The 22,994-nt window shown below is 36.0% G+C and overlaps 1 protein-coding gene across 2 annotated transcripts in view; it reads left to right on the forward strand.

The window, feature by feature from the left end:
• The window catches only part of LOC145662597 (5'-3' exonuclease PLD3-like), a 283,939-nt gene that overhangs the window by 202,509 nt on the left and 58,436 nt on the right, over positions 1-22,994 (forward strand). The window contains exons 1-3 of one of the 2 annotated variants that reach the window (XM_081728312.1): positions 10,363-10,622; positions 18,260-18,528; positions 22,746-22,926. In XM_081728312.1, coding sequence (XP_081584438.1) covers positions 10,527-10,622; positions 18,260-18,528; positions 22,746-22,926 — 546 coding nt within the window. In that variant the 5' untranslated portion in view covers positions 10,363-10,526. Of the gene's footprint in view, positions 1-10,362; positions 10,623-18,259; positions 18,529-22,745; positions 22,927-22,994 lie in introns of those variants that run through there. The other variant, XM_081728311.1, reaches the window with a different exon arrangement.

A 22,994-nucleotide genomic window follows, 5' to 3' on the forward strand; every position in this document is an offset into this window, starting at 1 on the left:
ATGTAGAGCTTAACTCAGGTCTCCTTATAAAATCCCTTATTTTGTTATTTCTTTATAGGGAAGGTTTTTATAATTGTGGTGTGATGCCTACGTTATTTGTTTATATTTTCTTAAACAAATAGTTTGATTATTGCTTCCTTGTTTTACAATAAACAAAATAAATTATGAAAATACATGTTTGAATTTTGGGTACTTTACAATATTTTTCTTTCATATTACATTATAAACATTCTTAATTTACTATAAGTATTAAACAAGTTTAATTAATTCATAATAGATTATCTAAATTTGGGCTCCGGCCCCCTTTGCCCCCTTTCCTGGCTACATTCCTACTGTATATGTAAATGACAAATTATAAAGGAAGGATATAGTCTACCACTATTTATGGTATTATTCAAAACTACTATGTATAGAAGTAGAATAACTTGAAACGCCATGCTGTACTTTGTAAATAAACATTATTTTTGTTTACCTCTCAATTGGTGATAAAAGGTGCTCACGTGTATCTAGCGTCATTCCTTTAATTTGCATGGTCATGGGTTTGATTGCTTCTAGCAGAATAATATTTGGTAGGTCTACTTGCGTTAAGCAGCATCAAATTTCAGTCTAGAAAGCCGAAAGTAATTGTGTTTAGGAGTTTATGTACTGACCACGCAACATCCAATTCAACGTATCAGGCCATATCTCTCCATAGTTGTAGTGCAAGGAAGTTTAGTTTAAAATAGTTGCGAACTTTATGCATTAGTCATATCTATGATACGGTTTGAGTGTTCCGAGATAAACAAGCGCTGGTGCTTCAAGATAAACTTTTAGGTTGAGGAATATGAGAAGTTCGCCTTTAAACATTTTTGTTCCGCACTTAAATAAACAAGAAGAGGATGTAAACGAAGATAAAACGTCCGTGAAGAATTGAAAGATCACTTTCAAATGTTTTTGTCATTTCGTCTTCTTCCGTGTGTTGGTCAATAGAGAGGACTTTGCCCTTTGCCAAAGTGTTCCCTAAATTCAAAAAGTAATGAGTCTTTTAACTTCTCGATCGTAAGGCATCCATCCATTGGGCTTCCTCATTCACTGACTGTCTCCAGCTGAAGACATTTATTCGCGTCAACAATAAGACATCAATAATCTACCCACAATGCCTTCCGTTCAGTTCAATTGCTATTTTTAGTCTTTCTACTGCATAATGTAATAATGCTGCTATTAAGACTATTGTTTTGTCAGCAGGTTCACTTGGTATTTACGCTTGCTTTTGTTTTCTTGCCAGCTGGGCTCCATTCTGATAATGAAATGTCTGTATTCCAACATATACAGGGTGTTTTTAGATTATGAAGATAGTATATTAACAATGATATATGGGACAGAATTTTGTAAGACGGTTCACCAGGACCTTTATATATAAGGGAATCAGTGGCGGATCAGGGAAGAGGGCATTGGGGCAACCACTGCCTCAAAAGGCTCAGGTACTCAGTTGCTTATGCGATACACACCTACTTTTATTTTTATACAAACATATTTACTTTCACAACTCAGTGCCGTAACTGAAGGGCCCGCATAGTTTGGGGGCCCACCGTGAAGCAAATGCCAAGAACTATAGGCTACAAAAAGCGAGCTGAATAGGGAATATCCATTTCCCTGAACAACATTATTTACTTTAGAAAAGAAAAATATACTCTGGATGAAAATTCTAGTAACATCAGTTTTTTAAAAAATCATCTTAGCACTCGAAGCTTAAGTGAAAGTATTTTTTGCCTTTGTCGGTGAGTATTAATTTTAATTGTAATCTTATTATATTCCATAGATTTATTAACCATTGTCTTCTACAGGCACATAATATAGTGGGGAATTAATGGGCATGGGAAGCGGGGCCCAAAAATAATCCTACGGGGAGGAGGCTACATTTTTGCGTTACGCTACTGTCACATTCATTAATCATCGTTTCCTTTGACGTAAAGGGCATAACCATGGGACGTTAAACAAAACAATGCTCTGTATAATAATGTGTAAACGAAATTCCATTACTACTACTACTACTAGCAGGGATAAATGTGGATCTAAAAAGATAGTGGGACGCATGACGTCCCGCGTGTTTATCTTTGCCCATTGTAATTGTTAGAAAGCGGAGGAACGCCATAGATATTTTTGGAAGTGGGGATATCGGCGTTCTCCTTAACTTTTACCCCTGACTATTACTACTACCACTAATAATAATCAATTTCATTAATAAACATAAAAGTCAGGACATCTCGAAATCCCTACAGAGCTCCGTCAGAATGCGGGACATTTTCTCGAAAATCGGGACGTAAGGTAACCCTATTCAGAAGAGTAATATCGATAGTGATGAAAATACTGATCTAGCTTTTGTCAATAGTTGTCACATTACCCATATACAAATGGACTTAAACGATACCAGTAAACATTGCGTTCCGCGAGCGATGTATCATATATACGTATGAATACTTTTTCTTTACTAGTTACGTTTCTTTCGCATTTTTTCCGTTCAATGCGGGAAATGTACTAATATAGTTTGCCTTAAATGAGGATTTAAATGTAGTATGTTTATTGTGTTGGTTTTCGGGACCAAACTAACAAACTAATCTTTTGTTAAGTACGATATCGTAAAATCGGGGTTACATTGTATGAATTCAGCGTCGTAAAAATAAGTATAATTTTAACCAGGGATAAAAGTGAGGGGGAATGCGGGAGTGCCGTAACCCCACTTCCAAAAAATATCAAAGGCGTCCCCCCACTTCCTAAAAAGTTACAATAGGCAAAAATAGGCACGGGGTACGGCGTGACGTCATGCGTCCCCCTACCTTTTCAGATCCACTTTTACTCCTGATCTTAACCCCAATCCCCTTGTTCAAGCCGAAATGGAAGAAATCTATAATCACTTCCGGTTTCAATATCGAATCTGTACATTTTGGAAAAGTCTGCCTTAGCTTCATACCGTAAAACGAAACCCACTTGCCATCTGCATATGTTTACACTCTTTTCTGGGAAATTTAAGTTGCAAAAAAATGTTTATTTTTAGAAGCTGACAACAGGCAGCTGTCATTGTTAACAAATTCTCAGCTTCATAGCCATTCAAGATGTAAACAGCGTTGGAGCATTCTAAAATCACTTCAAATTGTAGTAGGTTGCTCGTGCTCTCTCTCCTTTTTTAACTTCCTTTTTTCTATTACAATCATCGTATTTTCAATCTTTGTATTTGGAGTAACCAGCTGCTCTTTCTCACGAGTTTGACGTTCACGCAAGCAAAGTCTGCAAGGTTGTCTCTTTTTCAAATGATCGAAAACTTAAGAAAATAAGATTTATTTTCGTTATGTAAAGGATACCAATGGATAACCTACCAAGTCATGGAAGGAAAGAAATTAATTCAAATATTGGAATGGCTTCAATCTTTTATTGCAATTTAATTCAATGCAATGCTGGCAAAAAAAAAAAAAAAAAGACAACTTATTACTTTGCATTTTTTTATTTAAAAAAAAGTACCCCCCTCCTCATACGACGAATATTTAACTTATACTCTCTTCCAGTTTGCAGCCACATGGTATTGTGCTCTGCAGCCGAATTGACATTTGCTTTGATGTCGACCAGCCCACTTGCAGCGGCATCGCCAGCGCTGTGATTAGTCTTCCCTACGAGACGAGACTAGAAATAAAGTATTCTCGTCTCGTAAAATTTTGTATTTAAGTCTCGTTTCTCGAAAAATTCTCTCTAGTCTCGTCTCGATTCTCGAAAACCTTTTCTCTTTTCTTCTCTGACCTTCTCTGGTCTAGTTTTCTAAATTTACGTACAAACTTTAAACATTGCTTTTTTCTTAATTTCATATAGAAGTTATCGCTAACCTTCCGTTTCACGAAGGGTTCAGAAAGCGTGTAATGTAATATGTAAACCATATTTATTATCGAAGTATATTGTGCAAAGAACTGTGAGTCTTTAAACGTTGATAAATGCTCTCCATTGTGTTCGATCAATCATTTTATCAATTTATAATTTTTATACTTCAAATCGCGTAAGACGAAAACTATTTGGGATCTAAGACTTGGGTGAAACAGTGTTTTCTACGAGGCTTCTCAAATTTCTTGTCTTGTCTCGAAAAGGAAACGAAAATTGTATTATTCTTCTCGAATTTAGAAATATCGGGCCTTATGCAGAGTCAGTTTGACGTGTGATTAGCGTCATACTAAAGGTCTGACTACTGCAGGAAACATATGTTAGTCGAACTCTTTAATATGGCACTAATAACGCGTCAAAGCGACTCTGGATAAGGCCCATCGTGTCTTTAGACCAGACGAGAAAATTCTCGTCTCGTAATTAACACACGTTGTTATGTTAAAGCCCGATTGAATCGACGTGGTATCTGTTCTGAGTAAGACAAGAATTTCTTTACCATGTCCCAATATTCTCCAACTTAAAGCAAATTTCTCACCGAAGATTTGGCAATAGCACATCGACAGCTCATTGGTTTACACCAAACGTGAATTTAGCTGCTGCGTAGTCTTCGGCTAGTGAGAAGAGAGGTAGGTGAAAGATAAAATGTCAAAAATGGCAGATTTGTGTCTAATTCGTAGTTTAAGTGACGGGAAAGCGTCTGACTCGTTTGAAATGACTTTTGGAAGGAAATTAGTACCCACTGCAAGCTGATTTCTTTTATTCATATCAATTTGATTAAAGATGTATTCTGTGAGGGTAGGGTATTTCAATATTTATTCCAAGTAGAGTACTTCTGTAATTTTGTCATTATACTTTTATTGAAATAAACTAGCCTTTGTCTAGCTGGGGTCTTCGCCACACAGACCCCCAAGTTTGCTCGGCCTACGGCCTCGCATTTCTTATCTATCGGCCTTTGCATCAACAGTGAATTTCGTGAACTTGCTCTTCATATTTCCTGAATCTGCCCATCCGGGGGCTTCGCCCCTACACACAGTCTTTGCTCGGCCTACGACCTCGTACCTCTTGAATCCACAATTCTATCTTTTTTTTCCTATTTCAACTATCTAAAAGATAAGGTTTTACGAGGTAATTCCTTAAATCTGGGAGAAATCCTATATTGTAACTTGTCCCCATGCCACAGTTGGTGAGCTTGGTCCGGAATTCCTTTCCCGGTGGGGCCGATTGATACAGAACTCATGTTAAACTGTAGGTCTTATCTTTTTATAGTTTCAGTGCAAGAAAAGAAACGTAAAATGAAAAAAATCAAATCATGAGAAAATTTGGAGCAATCAATTCTAAATATTAGAGAGTTTCTATGAGAAGAGACTAAATTAAATGTTACCGTATTCGTGAAACGTAATATAAATTTAATTTTCATCGTCACAATTTATTCATCAACAACAATAGTATGTTACTTTCACCTAAAATATTAAAATGTTTGGCATTGCCTATCAATAGGATTGCCATACTTTTTTGATCCAAAATACGGACAAATCTTAAAATGACGATTCATCAAAGATACGGTACCCAAACTCAGAACATATATTTTGAAATTTCTTACCTGAAAAACACCTCTTTAGGTTATCACACAATTGTTTACTGTAATACTTAACCCCTTTCCGCATGATTTTTTCTTTCAGCGAGAAAAAAATAATTAGTGTTGGAAATCCTCATATGGGAACTTGAAAAATGAATTAAAACTTGAATTTTAGATTTTTCACTTAATTCCGACGAGAAATAAGTACGTGCCATATGTGGCACACTACGCAGTAAGGTAAACTTTCCTAAAACACTTTCAGTTCTTTGGGATTCTAATACTATGCGTCAAGTATCTTACATATACATATATACTTCCTCATTACAAATGTTCAGGAAATAAATGGTCATATTTGTTGTTTTCAGTATAACACTTTCTTTTTACTGTACGTTTCACAATTTTGATATCTTTTTCATAGGAACAACAGCAGTTTTTCCTTTTTTCTGCTTCGTATTCAACTATTTTTCTATTTCATTGATTGATCTTCCACGTTTTCTTGAACCTGACTACTTAGCTTTTTGTAAACCATGTGCTACTGATAATGTGAAGTCCACCAAAGGTATTGCTTCTTTCGTATTTCTCCTCCAAAGAAGCCAGGCGACGACGCACACTAAATCAAATAAGTGGAACATTATTTTATGGTACCCCTTCTTTGATCTAATATTGATCCTATAGTACAAAAGCATTGAGTCTAAAAGGTCATCACCACCCATATGACTACTGTAAACGGAAATTGAGTATGTGCATGGAATCATCTTATAGGTTTTCTCTTTTCTGAAATATCTTTTCTTCACTTGTAGACTAGCTCCCTGCGTATGTCGACAACGTACTTATAGCTTTGTTATCGTACAATGTCACAAGTGGACTTTCAACATCTTCCGATACAGCCAGTTTTTCTTTCATTGAACCCCATTTTTCTCTCGAATTCAGATTCAGCAAGAACATCGCAATTTGGGATACGATTCGTACGCGCTGTGCCTGGGATAGAATACCTTCCTTCTTGAGATATAACTCTAAGGGTACACTTGTAAACCAATTGCGAAGAATATTTTGTGGTTTATATTTCGAGGTACAGAATCAACTAAACATCAACGTTAATATTATCGCGCAAGTCTGGAGCCGCAGAAGGTACAACATTCTTTTAAGCCCCAGTAAATATTTCGAAATAATAACTGAAACCTGAAATTCCACTCAGAACAAATGCTTTATAACCCCATTTATTAGGTTTCTTTGTGTTATATTGTTTTATCGATGATCTACACTTTATGGGAATGATTTGCTCACCTGCTGCCAAGAATTTTTCTTTGGAGACATCTCTCAGACGTTCTCGTATCTGTTCAAGAAAAGTATGCCATGAGCAAGTTCGTCTGCAGGAATAAGTGTTGAATTGGCACTGAAATGAATAAATCGTTTGATCTCTTCAAACCGATCACAACTCATCACCTGATTTACCGCATCATGACCAAGCCTTCCGTTCCAGTAATGCAAAGTAGCTGCGAGTTGAATAATTGACGTGTAGAAAACCATACAATAAGCTGTTCAAGTTCATTTGCAGACATACAAAGTTATTTTGTTGGCCGAACTTGCGTTGAATACAGATTTGATTGTTCAACTGCGTAGTGAAGAATCTCATCGGTTAATAAAGTACTTGAAATATTGAATAAGCGTTGATAGCAATTTTATTTCTTCTGCTAGGTCCTGAGGTCCTTGAAATTTTACATCTTCTTGGGACTTTTCCATGTTTCTAGATCTCCGCTTGATGTTTCTCAAATCGCTCGATGATGTAGACCTTCTATCCTGAGAATTATTTATGAGACATAATCAGCATCTGAATTCATTGCATCATCAGAACTCGGTATGATGATCCTCTCAGGGGTAGGAGGAACAGAATCTTCATCCGAGTCTGATAACAAAATGTTGATATTTCTTGGATCTAGTGCTGATTCATTTTTGGATAAATCTGATAATTCACTGTCTTCACTATTTGGAACTTGTCTAACAGCTATTGATGAACGTCCATCATAAAAAAGCCCTGGATCCATTGCTGTAACATAATTGCAGAACGACTATAGTAGTTGTCACTTCCGCACTTCTAGGACACAAAAGTACTCGTAAACGCGTGGTGTGACATATATGGCACATACGTTTTTTCCACATTCCTCCAATACGAACGTACAAAATGAATATCGTATTGTTGGAAATACATCTCAAAGTACTTATTTTTATGTAATATTTTTTCTTTGGGAACACTGCGCACAATATGTCGCCCAAAAAATTATTTTCACTGACAAAAATCCACTGCTTCACAAAAACCACATGTCAACGATTCCCCGTCTAATACAACTCCCAAAGAACATGCCAGATGACACCAAAATCTCTTATTCATACACATCAATATCTCATACAGCAGACGAAAAAGTCATTTGGCGCCCTTGATAAATCACACAAAAGCTAAAGTGAAAATCAGGGGATGTGCTATAAATGGCACGGCATGCAGTAAGGGGTTAAAACACTATTGGAAACTAACATTTTATATGTTTTCATTAACACAAATATAATAAATCATGCCATTAAATTACTTATATTAAATCTAACCACAAAAACCCTGGAATGGAATAAATGATACTTTTTAAAAACGTAAGCTATTTTATTAATGGTAACTAAAATATAAGTTATATAATGAAAAAACAATTCTTTTCACCCGAGATTTTAGCGATTCGCGACTCGGAAATTTTCGGCTAGCTCTAAAAACTGTGAAATACGGACAATTTCCTATATCATGCTTTGTACGACACGGACACGGATCCAAAAATACAAACAGTCCGTACAAAATACAGACATTGGACAACCCTACCTATCAAGTATCGCAAAAAATATAAATAATAAAAGTACCTTCTATGGATTCGAACTGCTGCTCTTTAGATAGGGAGCCTATTGCCTTAATCATTAGACCACGACCACTTTGACCTCATGGTTTTGTTATTGACCTCTTTACATGCAATTCCAATCTATGCCACTACTACTAATCTTCTACGTCTTCTTTCGTTTCATTATCACTTATCTTTACTATCTATAATTTATGTTTACTGTTTCTGTACACTTTAAGTGTGTGCTTTATACTTTCATTGCCCCTCCTTGTCAAACTACATATTTGACTGATTTAATTCTCATATTCTAATTCTTCACACCAGGTGATGCAGCTATGCTAGACTTCACAAATAGGTGTACATTTAATTGTTTGACATATAATATATAAATCGTGTATATCTACATCAGCAAGATTGCCTACTAATAGTATCTTCTACCACGGATATTCGTTCTTGTTTACAGTAGACTCCCGAGTATTCGTCCTAATGTGGCGGAAGGGTAGGCCAAATAGGCCGGAGTTCACTGTAGTACACTGAAAAACATTAAGCATACTCCTAGAACAATTTACGAATACAGTACTGTACGCGCTGTACAGTTATAATCAGAAACAGCGGCAAGCGTACTGTGTTGAGGTCCGTTATACACTGACGAAACAATGAACAAAGAGCAGAACACTGTTCTTTTTCTGTCACACCTTGTATTTTCCACATGACACGAGGCTCGTACCAAACGCCCGCTTCCAATGCCTTAGCAACGTTGCCAATGCAACGCCTTGCTTTCCTCATTTAATTGCGATAAAAGAAAACTAGGCCGGATAGTCGCGAGCCGGATACTCGGGAATCTACTGTATTATGATAATGTATAGTTTGAACATCATATAAACATGGTAAAGTTTCATGAAAAGATATTCTTTTCCCTTTTCCTGCAATGAACTAAGGCGTTGATTGGATATTGATCGTCCTTGAATTGGGTTGTTTAGAACAGAAGCAAGACGAAATCGCCCTAACAAAAAACTCACTGCGGCTGACTCCACTTTCCCATATTTCATCTCCTCTTCTTCAATACATTTGCATTGCGTTTCGAATACCGGTACTTCTGTTCACCCTGCAAGCGTTTCCAAAGTGCTTTCACTTGAACCAGGCGCATGAATTCCGACAAGATTCATGGTATTTCAGCTCAGCTTTGATTAAGTCAACTCCTCGTATCCGTACTAGTACCTTTTCATCTTTCCATCTAGTTGTTTCCTTTACGAAACCCTTGGGACTTTTTGCTACACTTTGAATAAATGGCTTCCTTTCGGTAGAAACTTCTCTTCTGTCTTATACAGAGATAAAAGTGGATCTGAAATGATAGGTGTAGCATAGAAGATTAATTCAATCGGTATGTATTTGTCATTATTACGTATTTTATATCTTTGTACCTTTTGACTAGTTTTATTCATAAGCACGCAATCGTGCCATATGTATTACTAAAAAGACGAAATGAATGAATGAATGAATGAATGAATACTCACACAGAGGAAGGACAACTAATGACATCATAGAGCCCAAACCTATCTATTACCAGGTACATGATACATCATTCTAATTCTGATCTTTGAAGGCTTTGGCCTGGAAAACCTAAGATTGAAAAATACAATATTGATGCCATTCGATGAATTTCGTGTTAAATTTCATGGTAGATTTTTTTAACGAAACGTTTCGGCTAATGACGTTATAGGACCCATATAATATTACCTGCATATAACTCCAAATGAAGGATAAAGCATTCTAATAGTAACAGTTGGGTTTCTTGATATCAAAAACTTAAGTTTGAAAAAGGTTTGTAATTCAGTGAATCTAGTGACAAGTTTAACGGCGTTGTCATGTCATGCACAATTTCCACCAAAAAATATTCATAATCCACTAGTTTCCCAGTTAGCCACCAGACTGAAAATATGCTATTCAAAAACAACAAGATTTGGTGGGAAAATTAATGAACTGGCAACACTGCCAGAGAATGTCTCTGTATGAGGGGAAATTGAATTAACCTTGAACTTGAAGGATATCACTTGGAAATCCAAGTCATTCATTGGAGATCATCCTGGAGCATTTAAACAGAGCAGCAAAACGGAAAAAGAGAGAGAGCGACAGGAAGAGGTTTGAGGAAGCTACTTTAGCTTGTGGTATGTGTAGTATAAATAAAAATGAAGATTAAACTGGATCAATTACAAACTAAGAAGAAAAGTAACTTTCCACAGTTGAAGTTTTTGAAATTGCATTTGCCTGCCAATGACAAACAGGTGAGAGCATAAATACAGAAATATGTAATTACAGTAATAGACGGTATACCAAACTGTCTCCTGCTGATATATGAAAATTGCAAACTGGTGAAGATAAGTTTAAAGGCACCAAGATATGGTGAAATTTTTACAGGTAAAATTGAGTACATGGCATCAAAAGGCAAGGAACCAATTTATGCACGTGAGAAAGAAATATTGAGTAACAAAGGAGAGAATAATGGGTAAGCTTACGCGACATTTCTCAGTAAAGACAGCTTCCGGTGCAGATTGAGAATATGGGAAGTACTAGGAAATCATTGCATACCCCATCTTTTTTGACAAAATTGCTCTTCGTTTTTCAAAAATTTTATTCTATGAGCGAAGATGTATTCCTTGGTTTAGGTTAATTTAAGGCGAGCATAAACATGATTGTGGCAAGGTTCTAGATTACTGGTCCCCCTTCCCATTGAGCAGTAATAAAAACAGAAAAAACGTGCCCTGCGGGGCTCTAACCCGCCTTCACTCGCTGACGCTCGCTCGGCAATACTGTGTAAATTAAATGTATAAACTTAGATACAGAAAGAAACCAACCCAGCTACTAACCTGCATGGGGACCAGTAATCTAGAACCTTCCCCATGATTGTTATAAATATGTTTTCTTAGCAAAATTTGACATAAACCACTTACGGAACTGTTATCCACTTTTAATAGGATGTTGTCTACCAAGTGCGTGCATATTGATAATATGCGCGTGCAAACATATACAATAAATAATATGTTTGTAAACTGTTTACCGTAAATGGTCCTGCATAGTGTAGTCACTAGCATTGTCGCCTTTCGCGCAAGCGGTCTTGGGTTCGATTTCCGGTGGATATGCTCGGTCGGAAAAGTAGAACAACTTTATCAGGCCAGCCATCGTGACAGGCTTTGCTGGGTTTTCCTCAGGCAAATCTTGGAATATTACTTTCGTCCCCAATTCTTGCCCCCGGTCAGTGTGATCGGCGAGGGACGTTAACCTCCCATACGTGACGTGACTGGCTAACATAGTCATACTTACCGAGGCATTACTCGAGCAGACGGCTCTACCAAATTTTCACACATTTATTGCATTTTCCGATTTTTTTCTTGCAGAGCATGCACTAAATGAGGAGCTAATGCATAAGTCACGAATCAACTTGTGCTAGGTGGCCACTAAAAGCACGAATGCTACCTGACCGAGTCAGAGCAGGAGCGCAGTAGGGGGCCCGGTTCATGTTCCGTTAAGGGGGTCCAAAACTACACTGGACCCCTTTAAGCTAACCTGACCTAATAGAACCTAATATAACGTTATATTATGTAATCAAACGAAAATCTATAGAAAGAAGTGGTGTCAAAGACACTGGACCCCCTTAGCGGAACATTGGCCGGGGGCCCGTGTGGAGCGAGGGGGTGCGTCCGTAGGGAACAGGCGCGTCAGCGATGGGGGCATACGCATAAACAAGGATAGTGGAAAAATACATAAGATATCCGCAATAATTTTCAGCTTCAAGAAGACTTTAATGTTGTAACTCTTTCAAAATGGCATCACTGGTTTCCCAGGTACAAATGGCCCGCTGCGAGGTGAAATTCGTCTGTTTTGAATTTTTACTTCTTTTCCACACTTCGTATAGTTGATTTTACGTTTCAACATACCATGACGCTACAAAAACTTTATAATATGACGCTCTTTATCACACAATTCTTTGTAATAAAATCGTATGTTTGTATTATGTCCATTGCTAACACGAACTGAACATTCCCGTCGTTTATTTTCACCTTTTTCGCATTCTTGTATTCTTCCGCTTCAGTAAATAGTTACACTTAGAATACGTTCACTCCCATTCAAAATGTATTTCAATATGGTATCTAATGACAGAAATTACTTATTTTCACACTCTACTTCTTGTACGAAAATTGTTTGACATCGTATTTTACCTATAAAGTTTGTTTTTGGTAGAGCCGTCTGCTCGAGTGAACCCCTTGCCGAAATCCCAGAAATCTATTCCTAATCGTAATTTGCCTATAAAGACGAGTATTTATGCGAAAGCTTCGCACAAACCTGTGCTAGGTGACTACAACAAATTAAACGTTGCGGGTTCAGTTCCGGAGTTGGTCGTCCGTTTCTGCCAAAATTTTGAAAATCTACCGGGGAGAAATGGGTAATTGCTCGTTTTTGTGCTTGATAATATGTAAGGAGAGCGAAATTGTGTTTATTTATTTATTTTTTTTATGTAGGAGGTTATAAACATGGAACTGTTTGACAAGAGGAGTGAACTACTTCGCACAAGGCTACTGCGTGATTGGATTGTGGGAAAGTTATGAGCATTTGTATTCCGAACGTCGCTGCGGCATTACTCGAGCAGACGGCTCCACCAAATTTTCACACATTTATTGCATTTCCCAGGTTTCTTCTTGCAGAGCATGCATTAACCCATTAGTGCATAGCGTCCAATAAATTGTACACTTAAATATGGCGGATTATTTAAAAGCAAGATCATTTGGTCATAACGAAAGGTTGCTTAACCTGATGTATAGACCCGAAGTAATTTGTTTCGCTCACATTCTGGCAACTCTGGCTACTGGTAGCTTGTAAAGAAGAAGAAGAGAAAATGAATTCCCGCAGTTTCGTTGAGTCGCAACACTTGTAAAGTTTGCAACACTGATCAAAATTGTGTAATTGCGAAAAGTTGTAATTACAGCTTCCAAAGGCTATTGCTGTAATGTTACGAAAACAAAGGAAGATGACATTCATTTTAAATAGTGTCTGCTAATATTCTATTTTAAGCAGTATTGCGCACTTTACTATTGTTAATCTATCGGGAACAGTTTAAAATATCATATTACTTTAAATGTGAAAATTATGTTCTTATGTATTGGAAACTATATAAGTATTTATGTGTGATAGTTGTCTGTTTTTTTTTTTTTTTTTTTTTTTTTTTTCCGAAATTAAAATTTCAATCCTGCGTCATACAATGATCATAGAATTCGACATTAAGTTTCTTTGGATGTGCCTTACGCGATCCATGTTAATTGTGTGTTCTTACTGTGGTACAGGCTTCCAGAATTTAAACCTCTATGATACTGTAGCGTCCTTAGTTTGCAATACCGGTATTAAATAGTAATTATGAGATAATAGTTCTTGTTTAATGTGTAGAGTTTAAATATGTAATAATCTGACATAATGCCATTTGAGGAAGAAGTAAAAACTTTATTTTCGTTTGACAGCACTGTTCATCTGTTGATATTGCTTGAATTAGTTTAGAAGTTACACGGTTGTATTTAGTTTTTTTTTTTTTTTTTTTTTTTTTTTTTTTTTTTTTAATCCTGTATAATGGACTAAATAAGAGTGTAAATTCTTCCGTCAATTGTACCTAGGAAGTGCTGTCTTAAGGCCCTCTACCTTTGTTCTATAGCATTTGTGTGAACAGCTGTTGCACTATCCACAAAATTAAGACTGAATCACTTTGAGATGTATATTTCTTTTGCTAGACTGGTACCTTGACCAGCAATTCCGAATACTCGTTGTTCCGGGTTCAATCCGCTGCTCTGTTAACGATAAAAGTTTTTTTTTTTTCCTTTCCTTTCTGCTCTTTAGTGAAAAAAAAAAACATTACCAAACACTCATTGTCCATCTACAATTACCCGAATTTTCTGTCATCTTTCTTCACGTATTTTCTAGCTCTTGTTACTCAACAACTCCAGTTGCACTCCCTACACACATTGCTTCCAGTTAACAGTTAATTTTCCCACTTATAAGGCACTAGCAGCGTTCACCCCGCTTCGCTGCGGTCACCCCGGAACGCAATAAACTTTGTTACTTAGATAATTTTTACTTTTTCGCTTTCAAGTGATATGATAAAAACCATAGAAGATTGCAGTAAATCTTAACATTATATCGCCTGTCATTTATGTTAACCCGCCCCGCTTCGCTGCGGTCATCCCGGTGCTGGCATATTGTAAAAGTGTCTGTAAAAATAAGCAAATCAATTAAAAAATTTTAAACAGAAGATTCAAGCTATTTTCCGCTGTATATCGCCTGTCATTTATGTTAACCCGCCGAGTGACACGGTCATGCGGGTTGCATATAAATACGTTTATTTTTACCTATGATGAACTAATAACAAAGGATTTGTGGACACCTGAATGGTCAATTATCTCAAGACACTGGTAATTGAAAATTAAAGTGATATGATAAAAACCATCTAGGGTCCAAATCCTAATAACCCCCCAAAAATGAAAGAAATTGGTTCAGCCGTATTAGCGTGATGAGCGGACAAAGGATTTTGTACGTTCTCTTTTATATATATAGATTACTTTTGGATACCTGGCGCACTTGTGCGTTTCAGCACTTCATTCATAAGAACAAATATTACACAAAGTGTGTTTTCTTGTTAACATATCTTTGTACAATCGATTTCTTGTTTTCTGTTTCACATATTTTTGTACTACATTTCACTAGACCATCGAGGAGGCTCGTAGATTATTGTAGAGGTTTTTTTAATAGTGAATTGACTAACTATACACTAGACAAAAATCTTTCAAAATATTAGTACTTTATACTTTACTAAAGTATTATCAGTGAACGAGAAACATTAGTGTACTCTCTTAGGATTTTATCTCGAAAAATCGCTCAAAAATGTCTTTTCGAATCCAAATACTGACGCGCGTGGTCTCAGGTTCGATCTCCGGTGGGTGTGCTTCGATACAAATCCAAATAGTGACTCAGATGCCACTGTAAGTGATAGTTTCCGTCTCTTATAAACTCAGTGCTAAAAATGGATGTTAAACTCCAATCAGAAGACTATAAAGAAAAATTAACGCACCAGATAACAACGTAAGAAACTGAACTGATGCATGATCACAAATATTCACTTGAACTGATGTTGATATATATCTACCATTTATACCAGGGATGCAAATAAGCAACAAAATTTTACTAGCCCAAGAAGAAAGCTATTAGCCTACATCCTACAATAGAAATCATTTACTTATCTTCAGTATGATATTAAATACCCGCCCGCACCTATGAACCACTCGCCCCGGGCGAGTGGTTATTTGCATTCCTGATTTATACTAAACGCAATGTTAACTTGAGAGCCGGATCACAAGCGCATTACTACATGTTGGTGCGCGAACTTTTTCACAGGGAACAAAACACTGTTTGTGTTTTGTTTGCTTCTCAATCGCAGTTGTTTCGACTGGCGCTGCTTTGGGTCTCAGCTGATACGCACGGAGCGGTGATTTCTCGTCCTTTTCCTGCCGCTAACTAAAAATATGTTTCTTGGCCTATATGTTTTTAATAATTCATGAACACTCGACAATAGTAATAAATGTATTGCAAATTCACACGTGATGTATTTGCAATCCTCACAATTAAAACCCGAGAGCATGAACACTATTTTGCGTATTCGTTTCGATTGATTAAGATAAGAAAGGATAAGAAATGAAGTTATCTTTATATGTCTACCTGTAAAAGGTCAATCATAAACAGAAACACATGAGCAGCCACCCTCCCATACAATAAATTAAAAATACGATTTTTTTCCTCAAAGCACCACAACTCTGCGTTGGCAGTGAGTAAAGCAGCAGCGACCAGGCAACAATTTCTTCAAGTTTTGTCTGCATATTTTTCTCTTAGTCGAGCGTACACATTGATGACAATTTACTTTGCTTGACTTTGAAGAGGTTTCTCGTGTTTGCGACAATACTGAGAAGATGATCATTCGGATTCATTCATGTTTTCAATTTCGCGCTCAACACTCTCCATGGTTTCAGTTTCACTACACCACGTACCCAACCCACATTAACGCACGCGCGCAGACTACATTTTGCAGAGCAGTGTTACCATCTGCATAAAAATTGCAGAAGTTACACGTAAGCTCCGTTCTTTCTTTTGTTTCATTTATCAGCAGGCAAAGAAATTTCTTACGGGATAGCTAATTATTTAATTTATATATAAAAATATTAAGCCATTTTCTATCCACTGTGGACGATTTCCAACATTGATCAATCTAATTTTATTGATCTTGTTTTTGATATAAGATTTTTCAAGTTTATTTGATATTGCAACACTTGCAAGAGACCCTCAAACTTACTTATTTTTATATCTTTTCAGATGTTTAGATTATGTTAAATATGCTTTTCAAACATGTCACTTCAATTTTCAATATTTTGTTTACAATATATAATTTAAAAACTTTCTTCTCTTTTTAAATTCGAATTTCTTCTTTTTCTTCTAATAACGTAATTAATTTTCTTTTCAGATTGCAAGTTTAAGCAAAATATAATAATCTGACACAGATCAAGAATACAATAGCCAGTTAAACAGAAAATTCTAAGTTTAGAAAATCAAATAAACAGTAATGGTAACGAATCACTAACACATTAACCCATTAAATATTAACAAATTCGAGAGACACTGTTAGACCTAATGCTGGGGCATAACTAGTCTGTAACATGGATCGATGTAAATTGCTATTAACACTGATTACAATTAGAAGAGAAAAGATGCACAAGTCTCTTCGAGATTGAAAAGTAGATTTATTAACTCTCAAAAGAGAGACAAGAAAGTTATACTTGAAAGGACTCGTTTGAAGAATGGGGCCAAATCACCGTAATGTAAAGTGAATGGTTATTTACAGCGACAAAGATAGTCATCTAAGGCTTTACCAGGAGACTATGTGCTTACTGATATCTTTTCCTTAGAGAACACAAATAATGGTCCTTCTTATATTAGAATCTCCTGGTACTCCGTGTCAATCCCACACAGTTTCAATTTTAAAACTGATAGTAAACTCGTTTTATCCTCGTATGTGCAGGTTTTTCGACAGAAATCTCCATTAGAATGTTAATGCTCTCCTTATCTTCGTCTATCCGTAATTTCTCCACTTTCTTGCTTTGTTGTTTAATAAGTGTCCGATTTCCCTTCTCTTTCAGCTTCCATGTTTTCGTTATTGTAAAAGGATAATTGCTTTTAAAAGTGATTATTTTCCGATACTAGGATAATATATTGACGTTCTCACTTGAGTCCAATTTTACACTATTATTTTTCCTTTTTGAATTATTATTTAAAAAATATATATTAGATTCAGTTCGTGATCTAGTGACAATCTTCCTCTCCAAGTTGCTTAAAAATAAGTTTAATCACGTGGTTAGTCTTGAGGAAGTCATATCAAATAGACATTGACTGATCATGAGATTAGCCTTTGCAAAAAATTGAGAAGCACGCTTAATTTTAAATCTTCTAAGCAGTGAAGAAACAAATCTGATAAAATTTCATGGATGTGTCTGTGTTTGGTGCTTAAAAGACGCTAGTCCAAAAATCGAATTTTGAGAAAAATGAGATTGAAAAATGTCGGCATTGCAAAGTCAGATTAGTGTTAAGCACCTTACAGTGGTGACGAACACATGATTTTTTAAAATTATGCATCAAATGCTCTCTATAAAGCGTTATAAAAAGTTTTTCAGCGCCCAAATGTTTAGAGTATTTTGGATTTAATAACCTTTACGCAGCGAACACCAGTATTCCGTAACCAGTGTGTATTAAATTTGGTGTGGAACATCTATTAGTAGCATATATTTTAGTTTTTGTTCAATAGTATAACTGAAGTATTAACAGAATGTTACTTTATATTTTTCAGACGTTGGTTGACGGAAACGGTAAGCTTGATGTGGGTGAAGTAGAACTCGAGTTGTGGGACTCTCACTACATGTTAAAAGACGACGAAAACGTGGAAAAATGGCATGGATGGTGCAAACCGTCATGTATACCAATCAGTATCATTCTTATATTAATTATACTGGTAGTACTTTTGCCACTGTTGGATCAGAAATGGGAGGCAGAAGATCGTAAGGAAATAACATCAACAGCTCAACCACCAATAGTTCAATTTTGTAATGATACCTGCACGTAAGTTTTTCTTAAGTTTTTGTATTGTTAAGAGAGTTTTTTTTTCTCTCTCTCTCTTAGTAAGAACGTAGGAAAATTTAACTTGTCTCGTGAAGTTGATAACCTTAATTTAAGTTTACTCCCATTTATTTATTTATTTATTTATTCTGTTTATCATATTTCTCTTGCTGGAAGATTGTAAGGATCAAATTGTGGCTTCTGTTCTGATTAAAACCCACTATGTCACATTCATGCAGCTACGTTTCCGTATTTTTCTTTCCTTTCATCCATCTCTTCTTTTGAAGGTTCTTTTTAACGAAATTTAAAACCATACTTATATTTCTTTTCGTCACTGTGATAAAGCCTGTAATTAATCCGTTAAAAATTAACGATTAAATGAATTAGTTCCAGTTTAGTTAAATTTTTAAATTTTGCAAAAGGAGCTCGGATGTGTTAGAACACCGCACATTCTCTTAGGAGCAAGTCCTGGGCAACGATACTTTGGCCTGTAGAGCGGTCCTCACAGTGAAGATCCCGACTTGCAGGAAAACTGTAGCAGTGGGTGACGGCGAAAACCAGTAGAGTATCGGCAGAAAAGTCCATTCTTGACCGGTGAAAGGTGACGGGAAACCATCACCGTATCTTTCCCAAGAATACACAGAATGAAAATTGCTATTGTTAAAACTGAATTACCTCAAATGTATGGGGCAAACTCAGATCTCATACTGCAAAAGCAGTCAGCTCCTCGAATTTTGGGAGGGAATAAGAAGTCACTTAGTTATGGACAGGCAATGCAAATTGGAGGATGGAAGATGAGAAGTCTAAAATAGCAGGTAAGCTAGAAAAAGGGAAGAGAGAGAGAGAGATTCAGTGACTGAACGTGGATATAGTGGGGGTCAGCGTAGTAAAATGGAAAGAATCAGATTATATCCGATTAGATGAATATAGAATTATTAACTCGGGTACGGAAAATGGCGTCACTAGAGCTGAATTTGTAATGAATAAAAAGATAGGACGACGAGTAAGAAGTTACAACATTGTAAACAACAGAGTCATAGCAGTAAAACTAGCTACGGAAGCAAGGGCTACAACTATTACCCAGGTTTATATTCCAACGATAGCCCACGATAGTGAAGAAGTAGAGTAAGTTTGTAAAGCTACTGAAAATGTCATGAAAGATGTAAAAAGAGAACAAAATCTTATCCTGGTAGGAAGATTAGAATTAGATCGCAGTAAAGGCGCGGAAAGGAAAACAGTAGGAAAATATGGACTAGGAAAGCGCAATGAAAGAGGAGAAAGACATTGAATTTAGTACGAAGAACAAGCTAACAGTAGCAAAACCTTTGTTCAAGAAACATATACGTAGGATTTAAACGTGGAAAATGCCAGGAGATTTATGGAGAAACCAAATAGATTATTTGTTCGGCAAGGAAGGGGTGAGAAACCAAATTAAGAACTGTGGAAGTTACCCAGGAGCGGATGTGGACGTTAGAAAAAAAGAACAGAAATGGAAGACTTGATACAGGCAAGCTAAACAACAAAGAAATTCAAGAAAATCACGCGAGAACGACAGTGGATAAATTAGCCCAAGAATAAACGAAAGAAGAAATTAACAAAAAAATGGTCATGTATAAAAAATGGACTGCTCACTATCGCAAAGAAGGTATTAGGTCATGAAGAACAGAAAGCAAGGAAAGAATGAATCACTAAAAAAAATTCTGGATTTAATTGGTGAGAGAAGGGAATTGAAGAATATCAAAACAATGAGGCAAAAGCGCAGTATTCAAGAATAGAAAAACAGATTATTCGTAAATGCAAATTTGCCATTGAGTGAATAAGACAACAGTGTGGAGAGACAGAAAAGTATATGAATATACAAAGTAGATGTGACTTATAAGAAATTTAAGATGAACTTCAAACCACGGAGACCAAAAACCAATGCACTAAAAGATAAGGAAGGGAAGCTCATGACTGAAGCTGGGAATAAAGTAAAAATATGGAAGAAATATTTAGAAAGGTTCTTTGGAAGCGATAAATAATTAGAAGAATTAAAAATCATGGGGGCAAGAGGAAACTTCGCACTAAGATCTGAGTACGACAGAGCATTACAAGACCTAGAACATGGAAAAGCTCGAGGTGTAGATGAGATATTTGCACAAATAATGAAATTGCGGGACAGAAAGCTCAAGACAAATTGTATACATTAATTAACAACATTCATGAAGAAGGGCAAGTTCCTACAGACTTGCAGACAAGCAAGATAATGGCAATATCAAAAACAATAGGTTTTAAGAAATGAGAGTACTACAGAAATATAAGCTTGTTTACGCATGCTTTAAAAATTTTGACAAAAGGTAATCTATAGAAGATTGGAATCCAACATAGAAGAAGTACTTGCAAATGACCAGTTTGGAATCAGAAAGAAAACAGGAACGAAGGTAGCAATACTTGCATTAAGAGGATGAAACAAAATCTTCAGAATTCTGAATGAAGAAGAAATAAACTGTAAGGAGCGAAGAATAATATATAACGTGTATAAAGAACAGAAGGCAACAATTGAGGTAGAAGGAGAGAGAAGAGAAACAACAGTCCAGGAAGGAGTTAGACAAGGATGCTCATTGTCACCAGTTTTGCTTTAATCTCTATGTTGAAGAAGCGATAAAAAAATCAAGAACATTCACAGCATAGGATTAACTGCTCATGTGCAGAAAACACACACGCTTAGATTTGCGAATGATATCGTAATGTTGGCAGACAGTGAGAAAAAGTTGGCAGACAGGTCTATAGGTAAACGGTATACAGCAGCTACTTAGCAGCGAATTCAACATGAGAATCAAAATAGGAGATCACTTGGTGAAAGAAGTGGAGGATTCTATTACTTCTGTTACGGAGGAGTAAAATAACGAGCGATAACATGTGCAAACAAGCTGTAAGATCCAGAATAGGTCAAGCGAGGAAGGCATTTGAAGAAAAACAGAACCTTCTAACCGGAAGCATCAGCATAGAACTAAGAAAAGGCTGATGAAAGCATTGTATGGGTGTGAGACATGGACATTAGGAGATAAGGAAAAACGGAGAGTCGGAGCCTTTTAAATGTGGTGCTATAGAAGAATGATGCAAATTAGATGGACGGAGAATGTACCAAATGAGAGAATATTGGAAATTGTAGGAGAGAAAAGAAGTATATCGAAGAATATTTCGAAAAGATGAGAGACGAATGATGGGTACAGTGCGAGATATGGAGGAATCGCGTTAGTAGCTATGGAGAGAAGAATTACAGAAGAAAAAATATCTAGAGAAAGGCCACAATTAAGAAGAATGAAAAATGTGGCTCAGGATAGGAAAAGTGAAAAGCTGTGTCAAATCGAAAGATTGATTACCTGAGATGATGATCGTTAGACAAATTCTAATGATTAACAAATGATTCTAATGATTTTTCTGGAAAGCCTTGTAAATTGGTCATTCTACAAGATCTTTTTTGTTCATATATTCTGAAATTTCGTTCTCGTAGAACTGACAGAAACACATAAATATTAATTCTTTAAGGACGGTATCAATCTTTCTTCAGAGACGAAAAGGATTGACGCCTTAAAAGCCATCCAAGTCTATGATTGGATATTGAATGACTTATTTAATAAATTAAACGCAAATGTGTTTATAAATCACATGTATCCTCTCCGTTAAGATATGTTTATATTCCACGCCTGTCCTCAACGAAACGATCAGCTGCATGTGTAAATGCCACACCAGTCTCGAACGGGTTAAAAAGTTCATAATTTTCATGATTTTTTTCAGTTTTATGACATTTAATTTTATTTTTATTAATTATCAGATCCATTAATTTTCCCATGCACTTAATTTTATCCATTTAATTACAGTAATTTTTAAAACTCAAGCCAATTCTCATTGCATAATAATGAAAACTGTCATATTTAAGTTTCATCGATTAATTTCGAAGTTAATATTAACGGTTTGATTAAATTAAAATTTAAGGTAAAAAAGAAAAAAAAAAACCTTAATTTCTAATTTTAATTCATGCATTCTTTTTCCTACTATAGCTGTAAGCCAATGCGAAACTTAAGCATTGTAAGTTCCATATGTTATACAGTTTCTTGAAACCCACCCGAAATGAACAATGCCGAAAGTAATGACCGAAAGTGATTTCTAACGTATGAAATCGAGTATTAAAATTATCAATTTTAAATAAGCATTGAAATCATTTAATTCGTTTTTTACAGATTGAAACTAGTTGAAAGTATACCGGTAGGTCTAGTATATCCAAGTAACACTACAAAGTACCAATCAACATACCAAGCATGGAAAGACTTAATAAATATGGCAGAGCACACTATTGAATTGGCGTCATTTTATTGGACTTTGAGAGGAAAAGACGTGGTTCCAGATCCTACGGCAAATGAGGTCAGTACTATAGTGTATAGAAAACAAAATTGTACAGAGGTCGATTCATTTATATTGATTCGAAGTCA

The sequence above is a fragment of the Thermobia domestica genome, chromosome 10, assembly GCF_964235325.1.
Source record: "Thermobia domestica chromosome 10, izTheDome1.hap1.1, whole genome shotgun sequence".
NCBI lineage: Eukaryota > Metazoa > Arthropoda > Insecta > Zygentoma > Lepismatidae > Thermobia > Thermobia domestica.